The 25,873-nt window shown below is 37.8% G+C and overlaps 1 protein-coding gene across 1 annotated transcript; it reads right to left on the bottom strand.

Moving 5' to 3' along the window:
• Positions 1-150: 150 nt before the first annotated feature.
• cacna1sb (calcium channel, voltage-dependent, L type, alpha 1S subunit, b) lies at positions 151-23,967 on the bottom strand. The gene is made up of 45 exons (XM_034876980.1): positions 23,786-23,967; positions 22,211-22,316; positions 20,338-20,477; positions 19,609-19,742; positions 19,282-19,434; positions 18,939-19,144; positions 18,671-18,774; positions 18,431-18,576; positions 18,275-18,353; positions 18,023-18,183; positions 17,694-17,919; positions 17,390-17,597; positions 17,124-17,244; positions 16,406-16,520; positions 15,675-15,774; positions 15,517-15,586; positions 15,041-15,173; positions 14,766-14,895; positions 14,613-14,672; positions 13,931-14,037; positions 13,711-13,798; positions 13,167-13,274; positions 12,983-13,035; positions 12,746-12,892; positions 12,381-12,582; positions 12,092-12,250; positions 11,358-11,468; positions 11,183-11,266; positions 10,442-10,489; positions 9,913-9,939; positions 9,692-9,817; positions 9,538-9,603; positions 9,312-9,403; positions 9,060-9,219; positions 4,504-4,631; positions 4,281-4,377; positions 3,449-3,551; positions 3,251-3,352; positions 3,019-3,152; positions 1,877-2,002; positions 1,542-1,750; positions 1,394-1,458; positions 1,138-1,184; positions 972-1,046; positions 151-453 (listed from the first exon to the last, which is right to left on the bottom strand). Exons 1-45 carry the CDS (start codon positions 23,965-23,967, stop codon positions 151-153), a joined length of 5,541 nt encoding a protein of 1,846 aa, XP_034732871.1.
• Between the last annotated feature and the right edge of the window lie 1,906 nt (positions 23,968-25,873).

The following is a 25,873-nucleotide window of genomic DNA, read 5'->3' as shown; positions in this document are numbered from 1 at the left end:
GTTTCAACCACACTTGGCAATATATTAAACCTGAGCCAACCTGCCTGTAAGCCAAATTAGTAGATACAGACTGTCAAAGCAAGGTGAGGTGAAGCCACTTGCAAGTGTAAAAAAATCACAAGATAACCATGTAAACTCAAGTGACATCCTCTAAACGTTAGAGTCGGCCTCCTGTACGGAGGGAATCAAGGGGATTGGACGTCTCTTTCTCCTCACAGCCGGATCTGGCTGGCCTGTCGCCTGTGCTGCCACTGCAACGGCAGGAAGAGGGACAGGGATGGGACGTCTCCTTTTGACAGACGTGACACTGCTGGCGCGTTTGCTGAGGATGCCCTGAGCCACGCTTTCCATTTCATCGACAGTCGTGTGCATGACGTCAGCCATCTCCTCCTTAGTCACAGAGAGAAAGCCGGGGTCTTTGGCCAGGGAGGCCAGACCCCCCTGTTCTAAAGCCTGGAAAAGAAAACAACATGCAGTGCCCTTGCTTTCATACAGTAACACTTCAGGTAATGCATCAGCCATGATTAAAAATGTATATACAGCCTGCCCTGAAATTCAATTATAATATTTTGATAACTCTTACAGCTCAGCTTAGATTTTTAGTTTTGAAGTCTTTTCTTAAAATTACTTCTGATGAGGTCATCTTAAAACTGAAATGATTTTGTTTTGTATACAAATACAGTAAAATAAAAAAACTAATGTGATAATGTAAAGTTTTTATTAAACTGCTTTACACCCATATAAAACTCAATTTGGTGTAACACCTCAAACACAAGTTCAGCAATCCATAGATCTTAAAGTAAGTGCACTGTTCCCTGACACATAAATTGTAAGTCAATTCAGGACAAGCCTAAATTGTCTCCAGGAAACTGCCCTGGTGCTAAAACAAAAAAGCTATTTTTATTATCACCTGTCAGTGACGGATCTGCTGATAAAACAAGGCGGACACTCAGAGATTATTTCTTTCTTACCTCCTGGACAAGCTGGTCGGCTGCAGTACAGGATCTCTGGCTCTGACTGTCACCATAGTTAGGGTCGTAAGGGAACTGCAAAGAAGAGATGTGCATCCACACTTTGTCTATATTAGCTGTTCATCATCATTTACACTACATGAGTTTACCTTAGATAAAATCTTACTTGTGTTTTGTCTGTTCTCACTGTAAAGTTCCAGGAATGCAGGTTGGCTAAACAAGGGAGAATCAACAAAAATGTAATGAATATAATTATGAAGAACAGCAAAATCCATTTCCTTTTCACTTCGCATGGTTCCTTGTTATTTTCCAGATTTTATTCAAATATTATTTGCTGATCTCGAATTGTATATCTGTCAAAGTTTGATTAATTGATTGATTGATTGATAGATAGATAGAGATCCTAAAACATCTTGATATACCTGGCTCTGCATCCTCATTGGGATTGTAAAAATCTTCTGAACTGCCTTCTCTATCAAACGAAAATCTGAAAGACAACAAAAGTTTTACTCATCAGACATTTCACCCTGAGCATATGTCATCTGATAGATTGGAGTGTTTGGTGCTCACTCTGCGAAGGCGTTGTTGTTTGTGTTGTTTTTTGTTGTGGTTGTGGGGAAAAATTCGGTAGTGGGCACCAAGTCAGCAGAGTTTGGTGGAGACTCGGACTGACTCTCGGAGAACTTGAGTGGCCGCTGGCTGGTCATCTGCTGGGACTGAGTGATGACGGGCTCAGTGGAGAAGGAGTCTACCCGGTTACCAAACAGGCCATGTGTGCGCTGGTAAGACGCCGCAAATCAAGCACACACAGATAATACAAAGATGATCAAATTGACCAGTCAGTCTGCATGCACTGTATTTTGCCTAGATATCTGTTCCGCCATGTTGCAGAAAGTGTTTTTCACCTGGTAGATGCCTTCTTCTCCAGCCTCCTCCATAGCTCTGTCCATCTCTTCCTCATTCTGCAGGTCTCCTGAAATGGCCCTGTGCATCTCTGGAGCCACCTCTTCATCAATACTCCTCAGACCAGCCTAGAAGAACATGGAGAATGTTACGAAATAGAGAACAAAAGGCACATGGCGGCGTATTAACAAAGGAGAGGCAGAAGAGGAAGAATGATGTTGAGTACCTGTGAAAAAAAGCACAAGGTGGGAGATATGCACTTAGCACACTTAGCAAGTGAATTTGTAACACTAGCGCTTGTAAAACACTTGCTGATACAACATTTGTTTACATCAAAAAAGGGTATATGCAGGAATCCTGAAGTTGTTAGATTTAGTACAATCTCCGCCTCAAGACCTCATCACCACAAGTTCTAACCGGTTACATCAACAGCAATTTGATGTAGACGTAAGATGGAAAAGATATTTAAAAAACAAGTAATTCTATTGTCTGTCATAACAAAAACTTATAGTTCTATCTCGCAAGAAATGTCATAGTATAGTATGACATTACTACAATCACCACCTCGAGGTTGTATGCCTCTGCTCCCGCCAACCAGTCAAGTTGCAGTTTACATTAAGTGTGTTGTTTGGCGAAACATGGATGCTTCACACACATTTTTAATCTGGCATCACAGAAGATCTATGCAATCACCACAGTTTTGAGGGGGGCTTCCAAGTATCTGTATGCATTAGTATCTGACCAAATATATGAAATCTGGTCACAATCTCCCTTCTGTTCCTGATTTATGGTGTTGAATAATGACCAGAAAAGTGTTTTTGTAGAACATTATGATGCTTTTTGGATAAAAAAATGTCATCACTCTATTTTATACTATTAGCCATTTGTGTGAGTTTGTTATAATTACAAATTAATTCTTGAATTACGGCCAAAAATGCAATTTGCAAGGTCGCAATAACCTTGACCTTTGACCACTAAAACTTCAAAATTTTGTAAGATTCCGCAGACAGTCGATTTCCAAGAAATCATTTGAATAGCCAAAACATGCTATTTGGAAAAATGTTTTTCAGTTATTATGCAGTAATTTCCTATTTGACATTTTTAACATTATAATAATAATTGTAATCCCTTAATGACGGCTCACCTGGATCTCCGGGCCTGAGGCATTCTTCTTCGAGGGTCGGTAGCCATAATACTCCTCTTGATGCTTCAAGAACTTACGGAAATGGTCCTGGAGCAGGAAGGTGGAGTAGAATTTCCCTACAGTCACCTCATCATCTGTAACCAGACAAGTCACAGTGCTGCCAGTGTGAGAAATACTGGATTATTTTGTACAGTTAAAATTTAACTAATTCTATTTATGTTGATAGACTCACCTCCTATAGGGGGGATGACCTGGTCTAACAGTTTCATACTAGTGCGTTTCCAGATTGATTTTATAATGGCTCTCAGCTCCTCATTGGCCTGCTCAAAGTTACCTGTTCAGAACAATCCATAAAACATGTACAGTATTGGAACTACAGTATGTAAATCAAGTTGAAGCAAACACATATACATTTGTTGATGCTCTGTACCTTCTGTTTTGATCTTAAGTGCAGTCCTGACCAGAGCAAACAGGGTGGCATTGAAGGTGACGGTGCCATCACTGTTGAGAGGCATGTTCATACCAACCAAGCGCTGGTGACCAGACAGGCAATTGAGAGAATTTGGCACCAGAGAGGAATAGAAAACAATTAAATACAATCCACTTTTTAAAGTATTAGTATTAATATATTGGCTTTTAACCCACTGAATTTAAGATGTTTTTATTATCATCATCCTAAGTAGTATTAAGTACTTGTTAATATTATTTTAAGAGGAGGGAGAGAGGTCCTTGATAGGTGAGAGATATATAGGTATGTATAATTTTTCAAACTATGACACTGTCACAATACTTTGTAGTGATATTTTCAATAAAGACTGTGAAACATCAAACGCACTAAATAGATCATCTTTTTAACTTATATATTGACAGGAATTCACTCAAACATGTATTTTTCTTTTCTTTTACCATTTTAAATGTTACTTTAGCATATGATTGACCTTGACATTTTTGTTGGTGAATTTTACATTGACAATTGTAAATGATCTAAATTTAAACCTGATGAAACCTAATATTTTCTAAAATATCCCAAATTACATTGTAAGACCTGTACAATATTAATAGTTTAATTTGGGATATTTTAAATGTTTCTTATGTAAATGCTCTTTTTTGTGTATTGTGTCTTTGTTGTAGTACAATGTACATCAACAGTTATCTTATTGTATTGTTAAAGTTATCATTCAACACACATAAAACCTTTCTTTCTACAATGAATGCACCCCAATGTGTTTGTCCCCTTTTATGACTGACTGCACTGTATGTACCTTGCATGCAGCACGATGGGGACAGAACTTGCCAAAGCCCAGTGGAGGCTGGATGCGTCGCAGCAGCGTCACAACATCCAGATGTTTAATTCTACCCCTGTTAGATCAGAGAAACATCTTATATTATTTTTAAAGACACCAACCTAAAGCTAGCCTATTTCTTGTGTTAACTGAGCATAAATACATTAAATGGTAAAGTTTCATGAGTGGTGTCTGGGCTTACGTTGCTTCAGGGTCATATTCAGCCCAGATCTTCTTAAACTCATCCAGATGGTGTGGACCAAGAAGAGACCAATCACGGGTCAAGTAATCGAAATTGTCCATGATGACAGCTACAAACAGGTTAAGGATCTGAAGTAGAGAGAAAAAATATGTGTATTTACACAGTTTAACCTTTTTGTGAATATAGGATGTTTTTTAGATGCAGAAAATGCTTGTGAATGCTGAAAAGCTTAATGGCAAAGGCTAAACTGGATTCTTGCATTATTGTGTAAGAAGGCGGTGAAGTTGTGAGAACAGTTGGAAAAGTGGGAATTGTTTTAATTAGAATGAATTTCATTGAAATGTTGATTAACACCAATAACGTATTATGGTATATGAGAGGTATAAATTGTGGCCGTGAGAGGAAGTTGAAGAGAAAGTTTTAAAAATGTTATTCTCTCTCAACTGCACTGTACCTGTGACATCACTCACACTGAGAAGCCCTGAAAAAAACTAAAGAAATATAATAAAGAAGCACAAAACTTAAACAGGGATAAAAGAAAAACTGTATAAATGGTAGAAAAAAGTGCAATACATGCACAAATGTCCTTATAGAGCTAAACATGCAAAATAAAGAGTCATACTATAGCGTGTCAAAAGAAATTGTAGCATATTATGTCAAAAAAGTCATAGAATAGTATGTCAAAAAATGATAAAGATATGGTATAGTATGTTGAAAAGAGTCATGAAAAAGTCATAGTATAGCATATCAAAAAAGTGATGAAAAAGTAAAAGTATAGTAAGATGAAAAAAGTCATAGTATAGTATTTCAAAAAAAGTGATGATAAGTTATAGTATAGTATGTTGAAAAAAGTCATAAAAAGTCACAGTTTAGTATGTCAAAAATAGTCAAAGTATAGTACATAACAAAGTGATAAAAAGTAATAGTATAGTAGATGTATGAGGTCATAGCATAGAATGTCAAAAATAGGCACAGTATAGTATGTAGAAAAAAAGATAAAAATATCATATTATAGAATGTCAAAAATTCTCTTAGTAAAGTGTGTGTTTAGTATATAGTTTGTGGAAAAAAATGATTAAACGTTACAGTATAGTATGTTGACAAAAGTCATAAACAGTCATAGTATAGTATGTTAAAAAGTAGTCATAGACTAGTATATCAAAAAAGTGATCAAAAGCAGTATTTCAAAATAGGTGATGAAAAAGTCATAGTATAGTAGGTTGAAAAAGTGATGGAAAGTAATAGTATAGTGTGTTGAAAAAAGTCGTTAAAAAGTTGTATGAAAAGTAATAGTGTAGCATGTTGAATTTTTTAAACAAAAAAGTTAAAGGAAAGCATATCGAAATAAATTACAAAAAAGTCATAGTATGGTATGTAAAAATAGTCATAGTATAGTATGTCGAAAAAATTGATGAAAAGTTAGAGTATGTCAAAAAAATTGGTGAAAATGTCATAGTAAAGCATGTCCAAAAAGTGTTCAAAAAGTCATAGTATAGTACATTGCAAAAAGTGATAAAAAAGTGATAGTATAGAATGTCAAAAAAAGACATAGTATAGCATTTAAAAAAAAAGTCATAGTATTACATCTCGAAAAAACGTCAAGAATAGGGCCAGCCTGGACTGGGTATTGAACCTGGGTCAGAGACTGCAGGAACTTCTTGCTTGTTGCATGTTGGCAGCAATGCTAATCATAGAGCCAGTGTGCCACCAAATAATTGATGTTTGAAACATGTTTGTATGTCCAAATAGCCAATAACAAGTCATAGACTATATGGCATGTCAAAAATTGTCAGAGTATACTATGTTGAAAAAAATGATATAAAAAGTCATAGCATATATGTCACAAAAAATTAGTATGTCTACAAAAGTGACAGACTGGACTGAGTATTTAACCTTGTTTAGAGAACGCAGTGACTACAGGCTGTTTTCTATTTGCAGCAGTACTAGCCACTGAGCCAGTGTGTCACCAAAGAATTGATGTTGACAACAGTATTAGTAAGTGATATATTATTTCAAAGTGCTCACAATATTCCCATAACGTGTGATAACATATAACAGTATGTGTAAATAGTCATAGTATGAATGTCAAAAAAATGATGAAAAGTATGTATGTTGCAAAAAGTCATATAAAAGTCATAGTGTAGCATGCCAAAAAAATTAGAAAAAAGTCAAAATAATTGATGAAAAAGTCATAGTATAGTATGTCAAAAAAAGTGATGAAAAGTAATAGTATAGCAAGTCGAAAAAGTGATAAAAAAGTCATAGTATGGCATGTAGAAAAAAATCCCAGTATTGCATGTTCAAAAAAACGTAATGAAAAGAGCCGGCCTGGACTGGGTATTGAACCTGGCTCAGAATTGGCAGTTATTACATTCTTGTTGGCAGCAATGCTAACCATAGAGCCAGTATGCCACCAAAGAATTAATGTTAAAAACAGTAATAGTATGTAATATAGTATTTTGAAGTGATAACAAAGTAGTAGTATAGTATGTCAAAAAAGTGATGAAAAGTAATAGTATACTATGTTGAAAAAAGGCAAAAACAATGTCATAGTATGGCATGTAAAAAAATATATATAAAAAAGTCATAGTACTCAAATACTTGTCAAAATACTTGATGAAAAAGTCATAGTATAGCATGTCGAAAAATATTTATAAAAAAGTCAAAGGATAGTATGTCAAAATAATTGATGAAAAAGTCATAGTATAGTATGTCAAAAATAGTTGTAGTATAATATGTCAAAAAAAGTCATAGTATAGTATGTTGAAATAACTGATGAAAAGTTATAGTATAGTATGTCAAAAAATAGTTGAAAAAGTCAGAGTATAATATGTTGACATACCAAGAAAAACTGTATAAATAGTAGAAAAAAAGTGCAACACATGCACAAATGTCCTTAAAGAGCTAAACATAAAAAAGAAAGATTTATACTATAGCGTGTCAAAAGTAGTTGTAGCATATTATGTCAAAAAAAGTCATAGAATAGTATGTTAAAAAAGTGATAAAGTTATGGTATAGTATTTTGAAAAGAGTCCTGAAAAAGTCAAAGTATAGCATGTCAAAAAAAGTGATGAAAAAGTAACAGCATAGTAAGAGGAAAATTGTCATAGTATAGTATTTCAAAAAAAGTGATGATAAGTTATATTATAGTATGTTGACAAAAGTCAAGTATGTCGAAAATAGTCATAGTATAGCATGTTGAAAAAAGTGATAAAAAGTCACAGTTTAGTATGTCAAAAATAGTCATGGTAAAGCATGTTGAAATAAGTGATGAAAAGTCCTAGTATAGTATGTCAAAATAGTCAAAGTATAGTACATAACAAAGTGATAAAAAGTAATAGTATAGTAGATGTATGAGGTCATAGCATAGAATGTCAAAAATAGGCACAGTATAGTATGTAGAAAAAAAGATAAAAATATCATATTATAGAATGTCAAAAATTCTCTTAGTAAAGTGTGTGTTTAGTATATAGTTTGTGGAAAAAAAAATGATTAAACGTTACAGTATAGTATGTTGACAAAAGTCATAAACAGTCATAGTATAGTATGTTAAAAAATAGTCATAGACTAGTATATAAAAAAAGTGATCAAAAGTAGTACTTCAAAATAGGTGATGAAAAAGTCATAGTATAGTAGGTTGAAAAAGTGATGGAAAGTAATAGTATAGTGTGTTGAAAAAAGTCGTTAAAAAGTTGTATGAAAAGTAATAGTGTAGCATGTTGAATTTTTTAAACAAAAAAGTTAAAGGAAAGTATTTTGAAATAAATTACAAAAAAGTCATAGTATGTTTTGTAAAAATAGTCATAGTATAGTATGTCGAAAAAATTGATGAAAAGTTGGAGTATGTCAAAAAAAATTGTGAAAAAGTCATAGTAAAGCATGTCCAAAAAGTGTTTAAAAAGTCATAGCATTGTACGTCGAAAAAAGTGATAAAGAAGTTATAGTATAGCATGTCAAAAAAGACATAGTAATGCATTTCAAAAAAAGCCATTAAAGCCAAATAGCCAGAAAGTATTTGCAAACATATTGATATATAATTTGTGTAGAAAAAGGTTAACAAATGTGGGGATTTCAGCAATTTCAAAAACTGGTACTCCAGAAATGTTAAGGGTTGTTTAAGGAGGCTTAAAGAAGCACTAAACAGTGATAACACACAAACTGTTAAAAATATATAAAAAAGCTGAATAATTTTCTAATAGCTGAAGGTTTTTTGAATAGTTAGAGTTTGAATGACGTACTGTATGAGTGAAAGTATGTGGGAGCAGCAGCATTTTGAACTGGATATAAAGATTGCTCCATTGATTTTTAATGTAAAAAGAAAAAAGCTTAATAATTAAAAAACTATAAATGGTGGACAAAAGTTAAATACAAGCACAAATCATCTTAAAGAGGTTAACATTGTGAGATATAGTATATTGGTAAATATGATGTAGCTGGAAGTATGCAGAAGTAGTAGGCAATCAAAAATTGTCTGAAAAATCGGATAACAATACTGTAGATAATACACAAATGTATAAAAACACTAATGCAAATAAAAGATTAATGTTCCTGCTCACAAGGAAGGCACAGAGACAGTAGAAGCTGAGGAAGTAGAAGACAGCGAAGTTGGACCCGCAGGTGTACTCCTCTCCTGGCAAAAAGTCAGACTTGGGGTCACACTTCTTCCCATACATCGAGGCCATCATGACCTCCTGCCAAGCCTCTCCAGTAGCACACCTGGAAAGGTAAACCATAATGAGATCCTGGCTCAGACCTCGCAGCCAATGAGCTTTTCACCAATGACATGATTAACAGGCTTAGAGACTCACCGGAATAACATCAGAACAGCCTGAGGGAATGTCTGGAAGTTGTTGTTGCGGTTGATTTGGGTGCCATCCACTAGGGCTACCTTTCCAAAGATCTAAAGGGTTGTTAAAATCAGTGCCAAATATGGAAACTTGTTTTAGTGGAATATACGCATATTTACGCATGTTAACAATCTACATAGTTTTACAATGATAACATCAAGTAAATAAAAATGTTAGACTTGAGTACCTGCATCCCTATGACAGCGTAGATAAAGAAGAGCATTATGATGAGCAAAGCTACATGAGGTAGAGCCTGTAGACACAAACACAGATGGGTAATTAAAAGTGTGTTAAAAGTGGAGATACAAACGGAAAATGATTGTGACCACAGTGTAACAGACCTGGAAGGACTTTATGAAGGTCCACAGCAGGTTACGGATGCCTTCTGAACGGTTCAACAGCTTGACCAGACGCATGACACGGAAGAGTCGGAAGAACGTAATGGATACTGAGGCATTTTCAGACGCCTATGGACAAAAAAAGACCAAAGAATTTAAGGAGAAGAACATTTAAAAGAACGGAAAAACTGGGTTTTCAATAGTAAAAAAATGTTTAGGCTTACCGCAATTGCTTGCATAGGATTGGTCTCCTGCACGAAGTAAATGAAAAGATAACAAATTGTAGTTACATGGGTTATGTTTTATGGAAGTTACCTGTTAAATATTATTAAGGTAGGATTTACAATCAACAACCAGGGTTAAAGAGCAAGGTTTCCAAAGCCTCCAGTCTTAGTTGCTGAAAACGAGAACAACTGCAACTTCTAACTCATGCAAAATAAACTATATGCAGACTTAATAAGATATTAACAGTTTTCAGTCAATCCAGTCACAATTAAAGTTTCTGTGCTGATATTCAGTGTTGACCCCTGTGTGTAAAGTTTTTGAGCTCCACTGGAACACAATATATCAGCTTGAAGTCTTGTCTCACATTTGCTCTGTAGGATTAGACAGACAGTAGAAACGCAGATGTTTCACCAGCAGTTTGAGCCACACACGGTTCAGAAGAGTTCACTACAGTTTAGTAGAAAACATAGTGGCGTGCCCACACAGCAACCTTCATGCAGCAGTGCAGTGCAGTGATCAGATATTTACAGCACAGCCATGGAGACAGTACAGTCCTCCACTGGCAGCCAGGGCACTCTGTGGAGGATAGACAGATGAGGAGTGAGCTGTGTGGAGGACAGAGGGACTGAGAGGCAAAATATGCAAAAGAAGAAGAGGAGGAGATATAAAAGAATTAGGAGGTAATGTGAAATTGGATGGAGAAAAAAAAAATGCTAGCAGCTTGGTTGTGGATGGAAAAGGTGAGAACAATGCAGTGCAACAATGGAGAAAAACAACCGTGACTGGCCAGAAAAAGACATTGAGTTTGTGTAGCATAACCACATAAAATAACACAATGAAGTAATTTACTAATATTGTGCTCAGACAACACACAAACATTGAATCACAAAATATGTTGTAATGGTTCCGGTGGGAATAATGGAAAAGCTGATTTGGTGTGTGGTGATGGAAATGGCAATGCTTCTGAGGTTGCACAAGTTACTGGGGGGTGGGAGCGGTACAGCTGAAGTAAGAATGGCCAACAACAGTACTGACCGCGTTCTGTGAGCTAGTTCTGCTGGCACCAATCAGCTGTTGGGCCACAATAATATGCTTTTGTATCAGAGCATTGAATAAATACATTCAGTCATTTCAAATCAAAACACACTATTAACTGGAAATGTCTTATTGAGAAAATACCAGCGACGTTCATATACAGCACCTCTAATAGGATCTGTAGAATTTATTAGAATAGATTTCAAAATTATAGGTTCTAAAATTCGTACTCACGTCGACTTCACTCAGGATGACATCAACAACGCTACCGATGACGATAATGAAATCAAAGACATTCCAGGGGTCTCCAAAGTAGCCCTGCACAGACAGATAAAGCATTGCTGACAGACACAATTGAACATTATATTTGGTGGTTAACCAATTGAACCGACAAGTGTGAAGCTGTTACCCTCGCTTTGAAGGCCATGAGCTTGAGAATCATCTCCACAGTGAAGAGCACGGTGAAGATCAAGTTCAGCATGTCAGACAGCTTGGTGACATGGTCCGACTGGTTACAGTGCTGTTAAAGTGGAAGCAAATACTAATCTCAACATGTAACAACTACTTATTTGATGTAGTATTTTTACAAAATGTGGTTTAAAGATAATTGCCGCTAACATTAGAGCGATACACTGGCTTAAAACATTCAACATTTAGAAGTATTTCAATTTATAAGTATGTGTTCAGCTTCCTTTTTGGTGAGTACCATAATATCATAAACAATAGAAATGATGGCAAGTTATCATAAATTTAGCTTTGAATAATACATCAATTGGGCCCATAGTGAAACGCAAAAAATTAGATTTCATCATCTCAGTGTATTGTCTCATCCTCTCTTACCATAGTTACGTAAAAAAAAAAGAAAATTAACAGTTAAAGTAAGATTTGGTAAATAAATTGTCATAATAATTAGTCTGGGATTTTTGATGGAAAGTTGTGATGTTCCATATTTTACAGTTAAAGATTTCAGTATTCTATTGATTAAATGATTTAACAAACACTGAGCTCCTCTGACTGTGACACAAAAAACGCTTACACTCACATCTAAATACAGTGAATATTGAGACAGAGTATTGTCTGTCAGTAGGCTTGATACAATCTAAATGTTTTCTTTGTGTTGCAAAGAAGCCTTAATTTGCATACCTGCATCCCCAGACACAAGGTGTTGAGCATAATTAGGAAGAACATGAGGTATTCAAAGTAGCAGGAGGTGACAATGTACCAGACTCTGTACTGGTAGGGGTTTTTGGGGATGTAGCACCTCAGAGGTCGAGCCTTCAGGGCATACTGCACACACTGGCGCTGAAGGAGAGGAAGAAGGTGGGATGAATAGAAAATAATAATAATAATAATTCCTAACATGTTTTAGATTTTATTAAAATGATTGGACTCTCTCACTGTCCTACTGGCCACTGTTTCACCTTTGGCGTACCTGGTTCTTGTCCAGCTCACAGTCCTTATACTCCTGCTCGCCCTGCTCCTGGAAAGTGACGATGACAAAGCCCACAAAGATGTTCATCATGAAGAAGGCAATGAGGATGATGTAGATGATGAAGAAGATGGACACATCCACTCGGTTGTTGAAGACAGGCCCCATGTCTTCTTCATCTGAATCAATGGCTCTGTATAACAGTCTGGGAACAAATGGAGTGATGTTGAGAGATGAGAAATAATTGGCAAGACAAAGGGATACCACAAGGTTAATTATTACCATCTCTGGCTCAATAATATGGAATTATTCTAACTCAATGTCTTCAAACTCCATCAAACAGATAGGATAAAAAATGCTGTGCTTACTTTGGCCAGCCCTCAAATGTGGATACAGTAAAGAGAGCCAGCATGCCATAGAGCACATTGTCAAAGTTGAAGTCACTGTTGATCCATTCTCTCTTTGCCAGCACTGTTTCTTGTAGGGAATTCTCCATGTGCTTCACAAAGTATCCCCTGAGAGCAAACACAGGGAATGGTGACTCTTCAATGGCATTACAGTTTAGATAGATGAAATCTACGAAGTGTGAAATATGTTTGCCTCACTGGCATTCCTCCCCTGTCATTTTCGATGGGTCTGTGCAGCTGTAGAATTTGCCCTTTGAGGGAAAAAATTAGGGACACCATCATAAGGAGCAAGGCATTTATACTTACAATAGGTTAATTTGGAGGTATGAGCTTTACAGTGTCATGCTACGCATAGTGTCAACATCATCTTTAATGGAGTTACCTTGAAAAGTTGCACTCCGATACAGGCAAACATAAAGTTTAGCAACATGGTGACCAGGACGATGTTGCCGATGGTTTTGATGGCCACAAACACGCACTGGACCACATGCTGTCATAAAAGAAAAACAATGACCACTTGATACTTATTATACGTATATACTTTTTAAGTACAATTTTGAAGTCTTTTTAAGGTTATTTATACTTCTACAACACAGCAAAAGGAAATGTTGTACTTTTTACACATGTATTACTTTTATTTACTAGTAAGTTCTCAGGTTAAGATTTTGTATTTAAACATTTGATAAGATTTTTAAACAGAATGCATTGCTCATAAAAATTTAGAAAAAAAACATTGTCTGGTATGGCCCCCTGTCATGTTTCAGATGTCCAAGACCTAAAGAGGTGAAAGTATCAAATATTAAACATTAACAGCACACAATTGAGCTAAAGAGTTTTGTTTGAATACATGATCTGTTAACTTCTGCCACCACTGGAAACACAGATATATCCACAGGAGGAATTACTGTATTTATGCATGTGTGTACCTTTAACCCCTTGGCTCTATTGATGGCTCTGAGAGGCCTCAGCACCCTTAGCACCCTGAGAATCTTTACCACAGAGATAGCGCTGGATCTGCACACAACAAATGACAAATAACAGTCTTGATATCCACATCTTGGAATACTAACATTTTGTAATTTAGGAAAATAAATAACAGTAGGGATGTTGTAAATCTAATATGGCAATCTCAAAATGTTTACTCACTCCATCCCCATAGAAAGCAGAGAGACTGTCACCACAATCAGATCCAGGATGTTGAAGGAGTTACGACAGAAGGAGCCTTCGTGCATGAATGCTCCGTATACTGTCATCTGTCAGTCAGATACATAAAGTCACACCCAGAATATTAAACCCAAAAGGTTTGTGTTTAAGCTTTTCCTTTAGTCAGAGGAACAGATGTGTTGCATTAATGTCAAATAAAAAGAATGAAACGTAATTGATTTAATCAATAGGTCGATCAGCAGAAAATACCATTGGATTTACTCAAATTAATCGATAATGAAAATAATTGCTAGTTGCAGCCCTAATGTTGGCAATGTGAGTTTAGTGTTTGTAACTAAGTGGGGCAATAATAACTCTCAATGCAAATTAAGTAGTTTCACAGTGATTGTTCAGGTTCTGAATATTATACTTCAGTGAAAACCTGTGAGACATGTAAAGAAACCTGCCTCCATTTGTTTCGCTCATAACACAATTTCATTTTTCTCTGCCAAGACTAGAATCAGAGATTGAGTTGTTTAGTTGTCTCTCATGTTTGTCACATAATTATTAAATTTAAACACATGGAATATCAGAAAAAATGTGGTGTTCGTTATCTGGTATCTTGACTTTAAAGAACCACATCAGTCAAACCCAACGGCAGAACATGATGTATAGAGCACTTTACCTTCAGTACAATCTCAATGGTAAACACAGTTGTGAAGACAATGTCAGCATAGGCCAAGATCTGGAGGAAAACGCAAAAAGGTTTGCTGTCAAATTTGGTCTTCTTTCAACAGATAATGTCCAATTAAATGTGTAGGAATAGACTTGGTTGTACCTTGTTTCTGTAGGACTTGGGATCGATGGGGTCCTCAGCTGCCAGGGAAATGGAGGAGAGCAGGATGAACAGAAGAATTAAGTTGGTGAAGAAAGAGGCGTTGATAATCTTGTAGCAGAGTTTACGGAACCTGGATACAGATAAATATATGCAAAAAACATGCATTAATCAGTGCAGTAAGTTCAATCCATCTACTTTTCACAGTGTTCATTATAGTTTGAGAAACCACTAAATATAACCACTGTTATTTTCTATCTGGTATATTTGGTTCCTACTTGTTCTGAGGGCCAAAAATGAAAAAGGAGCTAGCTTCAGGCAATGGAACGGCTTCTTCCTTCAGCTGCAGGTCGGCCATCGGTCGGGGCCGAGGGCTGATGGGGATTTCAGGCTCTTCCTCCTCGTCATCACCTACCATGTGGAAGAAAACACTCAAAATGCTATGGTAAACTACCTGCATATTTGGAAAAAAGAAAATCTCTCTTTACTGAATCATGTTATAGATTTTACATGGTAGTCAAGTAAAAAAAAGGCTAACTTTAGACTTGTTTGAGTCTAGTAATAATAAAGAGGGGTTACTATACTTAAACTTAAACTTTAACATAACCAAGAAAGCAGCACTGGTAAACAGCCAGTGTAATGAATATGGATTCCTGTATTCATTTATGCCCTTCTGCAACAACTACATCACTGAGAAATGTGAGAGGTTAAGCGTTTGAGATGCAAATTAGCAGGATGATTAGAAATTTGTTACCTGGGAAGTCGTCAGGTGGGAATGGATCTTTCACTTCATTGACATTGGACTCAAACTCGTCAATTTTGAGCTAAAAAAATAAATATGCATTGGCTACTTATGCTCCTGATTAATAGATAATTGTTAATCTGTGATATTGTACCAGAAATAACACTAACCTTGGCTGTGGTTGGTATACCCTCCATCTTAGATCTCTGCTCTGCCAGTTTCTTAGCTATCCTCTCCCTCTCCTCATCAGTCTTGTCAGGCATTTTGGATCTGGGCGGTAGAAAGGAAAGGGAATGGAGCAGAATTTAGCAATGAGAAGACAGAGCAGATCATCACACTTAAGATAGACATTCTTGTAGTTCCAAGTTTTGTCATATGTAGGTTAACACAGGGTCAATGGTACAATGAAATGTATTGAGAAGACGGGTCAGCTCAGCAATAACAGCGCTAGATGCCGCAATAAGAAAATAATTAGTCACAAGATAAAATGAAATAAAATTAGAATAAGATGTAAAATAATATGATAAGATAATAAGATGAAAAATAAAATATAGTACTACATACTTGTATGAAAATGAGGAATGTGTGTAAAAGTTTATCCAATTTTGCACAAATGCAACAAGAAAAAGAAATGAGATGTGTGATGTGAGCAATAAATGAATACTTGAGACAAATAAATAAATAAAAGTAATGTTGATAGTGCATTTTATGTAAACAGTAAAATACAGGTAACTAGGTATGTGATGTGGAATTTCAAGGTTTATGAGTTAAGAAGCCTGATGGCCTAGTGGTAAAAACTGTCCCTAAGTCTGGTGGTACGTGCTGTCATGCTCCTGTATCGTGTGCCAGACAGTAACAAGAAGAACAGCCTGCGTGCTGGGTGGCTGTGGTCCTTATTCACCTTAGAAGCTTTCTTCTCAACTTCTCCTCTGCCTTTTCTTTCTGAGCAGAAGTCAGACTCTCAGCCTCCGCCAGGTTGTCGACGGCGATGGCCAAGAAGACATTGAGGAGGATATCTGATTGCGGTGAGCTCAGGAAAACCAAAACCTTGTTTAAAAAAACATCCCAGCTGTGTATGCAAGTTTTAACCACACTGGCGGCATGGCTCTATGGATGGCAATGTTGGTATGATGGTTGGCCCACCACTTTGCTCCAGAGTGAAATATCTCAACAACTATTGGATGAATTGCCATGGAATTTTGTACATATTTGTATGGTACCCAGAGAACGTCTGCTACTAGTCTCGCATTGCCGGACCTATCTCCACATCAACTGCAATTGAGTGGATTGGTACAAAAATGTGTATAAATAACCATGGGTCAAAAAAAAAGGTATCCAAATTTGGTAATCCCCTGACTTTTCCTCTAGCACCACTGTGATTTTGAGTGAAAACTATTAATTGCATGGATTGTCCCTTCAGGATGAATTGTAATAACTTTGGTGTCCCCTGTCTTTTCATCAAGCAACAGCATCAGGCTGAAACACAGCTGTCCATGTGTTAAATAATAATTAGCAAGGATTAGTAAGGATGCTAACATACTAAACTAAGCCGGTAGCATGTCTGTACATTATAGCCTTGTTAAATTCTAGATAACATTTTGAGTGAATGTGAAGGATACAGTTTCCACAGATAAAGAGGACAATAAAGTAGATGGAGACCAGGATGCCAGGAATGACAGGCCCTCCATAGGCCATAATGCCATTGTACATAATGGTGGTCCAGTCCTCTCCTGTTAGGATCTGAGAGATAGCCATGTGTTAAAAAACTGTGATTCATTACATAATTGGTCATCAAAATCAGGCAAGAAAGGGATAACAAAATTAAAAGCTGACATTGAGAAGAGCTTAATGCAGAGCATCTGAATGAATCTATGTCTAGCCTCACCTGAAACACACAGATGAGGGCCTGAGGGAAGTTGTCAAAGTTACTGCGTCTGGGTCTGTGGTCAGTAAAGTTGAATTTGCCTCCAAACACCTGCATGCCCAGGAGTGAGAAAATGACGATGAAGAGGAAGAGAAGAAGGAGCAGGGAGGCAATGGAACGAACAGAGTTGAGTAGAGAGGCCACAAGATTACTCAAAGAGGTCCAGTACCTGCAAAACAGTTGGAAGAAGAGAGGTGTTAAATGGAATTAAATGTCACTGTAATTAATTAAATGCTACAAGATCCTTAGAGTGGACATTACTTACTTTGTGATTTTAAGGATCCTCAGCAGTCGGATACACCTGAGTACAGAGAAACCCAGGGGAGTCACGGCTCCTGCAGAGAACATGATCATCTCCAGGATACCGCATAGCACCACAAAGAAGTCAAAACGGTTAAACAGGGACATGAAATATGCTCTGGGACCCAGAGCATACATCTTCACAAACATCTCGATGAAAAAAAGCACTAGCAGTACACGACTAGCCACATCTGTTGAGATAAGAGAGAAGAGAGATGAATGGGTAAGGCTGGGAGCAAAAAAAATTCAATTTATTTAAACATGTTCACAATAATTCATATATTAATCACCAACCTTGTAGGGCAGTGAGGCTGTCAGACTGGTGGTGGTGCTCTGTTGCTATGGTAAGAGTGTTGAGTAAGACGAGGAACATCACTATCCAGTAAAAGCTCCTGGTTTTAACATACAGCAGGCACTTCATCCTAAAGAAACGGTTCCAGCGACGGGCCAGGCGGCTAAACACAAAAATAAACCTGGCTTACTGTGCCGCGTTACCGTTATTATTACATGTAAAAAATGTATTTATGTACATAGCTGCAGACTCACTAGTAGTAGACAATTCGACTCTTTCCTTCCAGGTCATACAGGCTGTCTGTATCAGAGTCACTGATTAAAGGGAGGAGTCCTGACAAGAGAAGAACAGTTGTAATTCAACAGTATCTCTACATGGGATGGGTCGTTTAGGTGGTTAATAGTGCTGACCTTTGCCCTCTCGGTCGGCATCCAGGACTTCAGCATGAGTGATCCACTCCATGTAACCATGCAGGTCTTCATCCAGCTGCTGGCGCTCTCGCAACTTCTGGAACTCTCCACGTGACTTGGCCTTCTCTCGCTCTTTGGTAAATTCTCTGAGGGTAAAGACAGTAAAACAGCATGTTAGCCTTTTCACGAGACGATGCAAGATGCAGAGAGTAGAAAGGCAGAAGATAAAAGTTGTCTTACCCACTGAGCACACCCAGAACCAGATTGAGCACAAAGAAGGAACCCACCAGAATGAGGGGAACAAAGTAGATCCAGGGCCATTCATTACCTATGGCATCATTAACCTGAAAGACATCTCTGGGTCAGCCACAGACAATGAATTCTGTTGGATATACTTAACACAATGAATACCTAAAATCGAGACAGTTGCAAACGTTTGGTAGCAAGAGCATAATCCCCCAACACTGAAACTGAAAACAACCAGGACAATGTTCAAGCAATTACTGACCCAGTAGAGCACTTTGGTCCATCCCTCCATGGTTATACACTGGTAGACTGTAAGCATGGCAAAGCCAATGTTATCAAAGTGGGTGATGCCATTGTTGGGACCCTCCCAGCCTGGCCGACACTCAGAGCCGTTGATCGTGCAGCGACGTCCATTACCTGCCTGAGCACAGGGGGCAGGCAGCTCACCTTCTGCTGTGGAATAGATATCTGTGGGCAAAAGAGAAGCGATTTATATCATTTTCTGAATGTAGCTTCGGGAATTGTAACTCTCGGGTATGGCTATAAATCCCAACATGTGAAAAATCCCATGTGAAACAGTGTCTGATTGTGCCCTTCATCCGTACTTGTTCCAGCATAGTAGCAGGTTTTATGCATTTTGCACTTGAAGAGCTCCAGTCCCATGATGGCATAAATGGTTACCAGTAAAAAGACCAACAGGGCGATGTGCAGTAGAGGCAGCATGGCTTTAAGGATGGAATTCATCACCACCTGCAGGCCTAAATGTGAACATTAAAACAAAAACATTACAAGAAAGAACAACATCTCAGCAGTGTCTTCAGGAAGCTGTCTTCACGTAAATGGTACGTCCACAATAACCACACAGTGTGACATGGACACAGCTTTTTTTTACATTATATTTGGATTACAGAAGAAGGTTACAGATTACTTACTGGGGACTCCAGAGACAAGACGTAAGGGCCGCAGCACTCTGAAGGCTCTTAGTGCCTTCATGTCGAACCCCCCACCCTTTTCCATTGGCACACCTGCTATCTTATTGATGGTATCCAAGGCAAAAGTGAAGAGACTGTAGGAAAAGATCATACAACAATAAGTACCTACCCCTACACGATACAAAATGGCATTGACATTTTCAACTAATGTAGCTCAGTGTAAATGTTATCGCTGAAGGCGTTGACCTTCCTGCTAAATCAGAATTCTAATCAGAATCAGAATGCCAATCAGAATTGTGCCCAAATTTCAAGGGTCAATCACAGAGTCACAACCCTGCTTTAAATCTGTTTCTCCCTTTGCTATCCGCTGTCGTTTCAAGTAAAGCACGCAACCCTCCGCCTCCCCTTCCACCTCTAGTCATTTACTCCAGCTAACCAGTCCGGAGCCTCCTTTGGTCTGGTCTTCGGGCTCCTTCGTCGCCCCTACTGGTGTCTAGATTGCATCGGGGGATCATGATGGTTCTCTACCCCTATATACAAATTATTAGTATAACGATGGAGCTTGATCTTCAAAGACATTTTATTATGCTGTGCAATAAACCTTTTGCATATCCGCAAACGTGTCTCTCCCGATTGAATAACAATTTAAGTGTCAATGGCAGTTTCTAAGATGTGGTAAAAGGGAATCTGTGGTAGAGATATCCACCTGCAGCTCAGAGCTCATCTTACCCCATGAAGACGATGACAAAGTCCAATATGTTCCAACAGTTCCGTAAATAGGCGCCTTCATGGAACACGAGCCCATAGGCCACTATCTTAAGAAAGCACTCTAACGTGAATATGATCAGGAAGATGTACTCCAAACTCTCCTGCAGCAAGAGAAACAGAAAGCAGGAATTTACATTCTATAAATCTCACAACCTTCAATCCTCTAATAAAATATGGGATAATTGGAGTAAATAACAACTTTGGCATTTGATTACCTGCTAGGAGAAATAGCAGTAGATGCAACTGGTATTAGATACTTATAAGGATTAATTGCATGAATGAAACAAGCCCCAATTTAACAAGCTTTGTCTGACAATTCAAATGACATTAAATGCTTAGTTTAGAGGTGAACAGATAAACATCAGTGTGGTTAAATGAAATGATCTGTTTGCAAGTTGTGCCTGTATATGTGTTTTTATCATTAGTGTTAATATTTTCAGAGACAAAGGAGGTCGACATACAGCAGACTAACACAGAGCTGAATATGGCTTTCCTCAGTAGTGACTGCAACTGACAACAAACAAGTAGTAACAGCTACGCAACGTGAGGATAACCTTAATACAACCAAAACGCTACATTACACATATTTGCTTACAAACTGCAGCTTCAAATTGTCATCATAAGACAGACTACTTCTTCTTCTTGCTTTGCAATGCTGATGTAAATACACATTTGCAGAAGAAGAAGCTGTACATTGTGATAGGGCTCCCAGTGAATCCAGACAAATCAGAGAGCTAATTTAACTCAAGAAATGTTGTTCAAATTAGACAGCGAGGGGCAACAAGTAGAGTTGTGCTTCTATGTTGCAGTTTATCAATGTTACAAGCCATTATATTTAGTATATGAGTATTATTGTAGTTACATGAGAAAATATATGTGGACTCTACTGTATCCACCTGCGTCAGCACAGTGACGCTGTCTGGGCCGACCTACTGCTAACAGAAAAAGGGGGGTGCAGATGACCAGATCTTCTTACAACATTCACCTCTGAGGAATGGCAGTAAGAAGTAAGAAGGATTTGGTAGAAGGCTGGTGAGTGGGCCAAAGCAAAGATATTAAAAAATGGGGTCTGTTTCAGGACCAGATACCTGATGACTTGATGCATTTAGCTGTCAATCAGTTGGGTACCAACAAAATTGATAGCTTTAATCTAGTAATGAGGTTATTGACTGGTTGGAGGAAAGCAAGTCATGGATGGCTATTGGTGCCAAATATTGACATTTGAGCTGGTTCTCAGGCATCTTAGAGGCAGTCATCTACATGTCATGTCTCTGGGAACGAGCCTTCTCAACATCATGTATCAAGATATTGGCAAGATGTGTACACTGTACAAGAGCAAACATATATATTTTGCTCACTTTGATCATCCCTGGTTGTATCTGTTCAATCGCCCACCTTTTAATACACTATATCCAAATCCCCACAGTAGTGTAAACATACACCCAGGAGGCTGAAATATAATAGCACCTGTAAACACATCAGCAGTATCCAGTAGTCAAACACCTGCCACCAGATAGTTTACACTACTTTAACTTGAGAGACTCTGTGGTTCACCTGGAATCTAGTTGATTGAGAAGAGTCGTAAAAGCTTTTGGCTTTGTACACAGAATACGTAACAAATGTTTCCAAAATTATTGTGTTTAGCAGAAAACAAACAAGCAAACCCTGAAACCGATCCATTTATATGTAACAAGCTCAGTTTTATAGGCATAGTTCAACCAGTTTAGGGGCATTTCAGTTAATACATCGTAGAAACAGACATCATACGACACTTATCTTTGTATTAAAACACAGATGGGATTTGTCATACATCTGTGTTCACACTCATACTCACCAAGCTTGTATTGGTGTTATTACTGTCTTCTTCAGGCATGGGCAGGAATACAGCCAAAGCAATGCAGTTTGCAAAGATAGTCAATAAGATGATGATCTCAAATGTTCTGGATGGGGAAACTGAGGCTCATAACAACAATACACATGGAGGACGGGTAAACTCTCAGTATCCCATTAAGGAATATTAACAAGGGGATACAATTTTCTCCAGAACTATCCTTGATGATAATATTTGAGTATATGTACATATACATATATATATACATGTATATATATATATATACATGTATATATACATGTATACATATATATTGATGGGTAAGAAAGTAGATTGTCCCTTTCTTTATCTGTGCATGTTTTGAGATTTTATGTAGTAAACCAAATCAAATAAATCAAACAGGTCTACAAACTCTGCTTACATTACCCAGTGCCTCTAAATGCTGCCTGAAACATCATCCCTTTCACAGCCCTTCGTTAGCGGGCAAAGCGCTCACAGTAAATGTAATCTTGTCTGCTGTGTTGCTTCATTCTCGTCTATAGGTGGCTCTCTAAGAGAATTCCCCTGCCAAGTCAGCATCATGTCTCCCTGTGATACCACAGGACAGCTGCACAGCCCAAGAATATGACCAAACAATTTAAACACAGACTAGTCATCAGGAAAAAAGCTGTTTGGTTATTCCATGAGACATTTATTTATTCCTAAATCTGTAAGTACTGTCTTTTTTTTAATTGTACAACAAGAAGGAATTAAGGGGTTTAGGTTTTTCTGTAATTTTGCTCTAAACACAGCATACACGCCCTGTGTTACAGAATCAAATATCTATGGGATTAAACAGTAAAACCTCATGACGTGGGTAAGTATATGGATACAGGAATTATATTAATTACACAACATATTATTATAAAATTCACAATAAATTCTGAGAGTCCTAGTGTGACACTAGGGCTGTCTCTGGATAAATTAGTCTATTCTATTTTGGATGTAAAATATGTATTATCCCAGAATGGACAGGCTGAAAGCAGGAAACTCCCCTACAAGGGTCATAACATCACTCAGCAGTCTGCCTTGTGTTCAGGCTCCAAGCCTCACAGGCTGCCAGCATTTCAGAGCAGCTATTTCCACATTAAAATCAGACTGTAAGCTATCAGGACACTAACAGGTGGCGTCATTAATTGTCTGTTGGTTCTTTGTAAATAAAGTGGCTTAAGAAGGTCTCCGGGTGAAGATATAAAGGCTACAAACTTGACTTTGACACAGGGCTGTCACTTCACACTTCAGGGATCGCCTTAACACAGATTTAAAAGTGACTTGGCTTGGGCGTGTTTACCACAGGTGAACTACATGGCTGATAATTCACAGGCCTGCAGCCACTTAATTTCTGTAGCTGTCAGTGTTCCTAACCAGAGCCCTACATGCTGTAATAAATGTATAATGCCTTGAGTTTAATACTGCATACTTAGGAGTAAAATACTGCCGTTTGAAGGGTACATTTTTAAGCCGTGTACTTAATATTACAAACATAAAAGTCTGTGAGTTGTATAAAACGTAGGCTGGTGTGTAAGATATAAAGGATACTTCCACTCGACGATGCTGATGCAGGCCTTGCGGAAGGGGTTTTTGAGGTTGAAGAGGAAGAGGGTTCTAGCAGGTCGAGGGTTTCCCCCTGTGGCCTGTAGCTTCTTCAGTTTCTCCCTCTGCTTCCTCTTCAGCTCCTCTTCATTCATAATAACCGGCTTGACCTCTGCGTTGGCTGCCATGCTGACGCCTACACCTGAGACAAGCTCCCAGTCCTGTAGAAATCTGTCTTCTCACTGTATAATCCCAAACAGAGGCGCTTTATAACTCCCTGTTGCGAAAGCTTGCTCTGGGTTCCAGACCTGCCGATCCTGTGTGCGCTCCTCCGCTGCCCTCTCTTCCCTCTTCCTCTGACTCTGTCTTCCTCACGCAGAGCCACAGGCCTCTCCTCCTGGCTGAGGGCCTCTGACAGAAAAATCCCCTTCGGCAGGGAAAAATAACAGGAGCCCAGAGCGGCTGGAGCAGCAGTTGGTCCTGTAGTTTAAATTTAGACTATTTGACAGGCCATGCTTGGGGATGGTTAAGAAGGTGGGGGGTGGAAGGTGGAAGATGGGAGTAGATGGGATCAAGAGGGGGTTGGGACAGGGCAGCAGTGGTTGAAAAGAGCACAAAGAAAGGGAGAGACAGTTTGCAGGGCTTGCAGTAGCATAATATCGCCACTAGCCTCCTGAACCTGCCACACCCTTCCCAAACAGACCCAGCTACTCCGGTGCTGGACACTGGTGCTGAACCCTAAACTGTGAAAAAATAGTGAACAGACAGGAAGGGAAAACACATAGATGTTTGTGCCTTTAATGTGACATTTTGCAGGTGAAAATCTTTTTACAGGACCAAGAAATGATTAAGGAGACCATTTGAGAAAGTACGCTACATTATCCCAAACTTTCAGGAATTCTTCCTGCCAAAACTATAGGGATGGGTTAAATGTTTAGTTCCACTTAAGTAGCACTCCCCAAGTAAACATTTATTAAATGGTTAATGTACGCAGATAAAAAAATGTATGCATTGATTTGTTAAATACTATAATTCCTCCTGTAGGGTACCTATACATGGAGGCTTGTGTGTTAACATATAACGAAGGCAAACACAGTTGTAATATTATAAAATGTTTTTATAGGTGAAGTAATAATTGCTGACAAATACTGTATATTATTAATTTTAATGCCTAGGCTATGGAGTGTTAAACTATTATTAAATGTTTATGTAGTGCTTAAATTGAAGGTGCTAAATTGACTGTGTTACCAATGTGTGTCGCAATGTAGAAAAATATATACAAATCAAACTGATGTCCAGTGTTGGACAATACTACGATCTAAATTGAGAACTTCAACACCTCATTTTGTGAATTTATGATCAACTTATAAACAGAATAATTCATTTGGACCAGAACATTTTATAAAAGGATATAAAACAATGCTTATATCATGGCACAATTTAAGCTGCTAAGTTGACAAATGATAATATGAAACTATCGCCCAGCCCTATAGAAATTAGTTTGGATAGTGCTACTTATTTGAAAAAAAAAACAAGTAGGATGTATGTAGGATACAACTGCTTATGCATTTCCTAATTGAAAACATAATCTTTAGTATGACAGAGGAGAAACTGTTTGTTTCCCAAAAGCTGAACACCACACCAAAAGCAGTACGTGAGTAGAGCACGCTGAGAGTACACATATTGTGTACTCTGTCACCCCCTGTTGTCAATCAACCAAAGCAGTGACTCTTGCAGCAAACATGCAGAGGAATGAAAGAAAACACCTTACTTTATATATTTTGGGGGGATTTTTTTAATTTCACATCAAGCCGAATGTATAGACATGAGTGGTGCAAAACTCCAGTTAGGTTGGAGATAAATATAAATACAAAACATGGATACCAGTGATATGAAAATAAACTAAACAAAAACACTTCAACAAAACACTATCCATAAATATAAATAAACTTCAGAAGTTCACATAGTGAGGTAACGTGAGTCAGTGTGTCATAATAAACTTTCCCTAACAGACATCTCCAGCAGTAGGACGCAGGGAGAATTCACTGACATGATGATACACATGAGGGCCGAAAGCAAGCCCATTATCTGCAG

The sequence above is a fragment of the Etheostoma cragini genome, chromosome 7 (assembly GCF_013103735.1).
Source record: "Etheostoma cragini isolate CJK2018 chromosome 7, CSU_Ecrag_1.0, whole genome shotgun sequence".
Classification (NCBI taxonomy): domain Eukaryota; kingdom Metazoa; phylum Chordata; class Actinopteri; order Perciformes; family Percidae; genus Etheostoma; species Etheostoma cragini.
The sequence above is the reverse complement of the archived record's forward strand: the minus strand, read 5'-3'. Positions and strand labels throughout refer to the sequence as shown.

What these genes read in the sequence shown, in the direction of transcription:
- cacna1sb (XM_034876980.1), bottom strand. Translation starts at nt 23,967, where the DNA reads ATGGCAGCCAACGCAGAGGTCAAGCCGGTTATTATGAATGAAGAGGAG. An exon ending in CTGCTACTATGCTGGAACAA is followed by an intron (nt 19,145 to 19,281) that starts GTACGGATGAAG and finishes TTTTGCCCACAG; the next exon opens with ATATCTATTCCACAGCAGAA. An exon ending in CCCACCTGACGACTTCCCAG is followed by an intron (nt 15,174 to 15,516) that starts GTAACAAATTTC and finishes TCCACATGGTAG; the next exon opens with GTGATGACGAGGAGGAAGAG.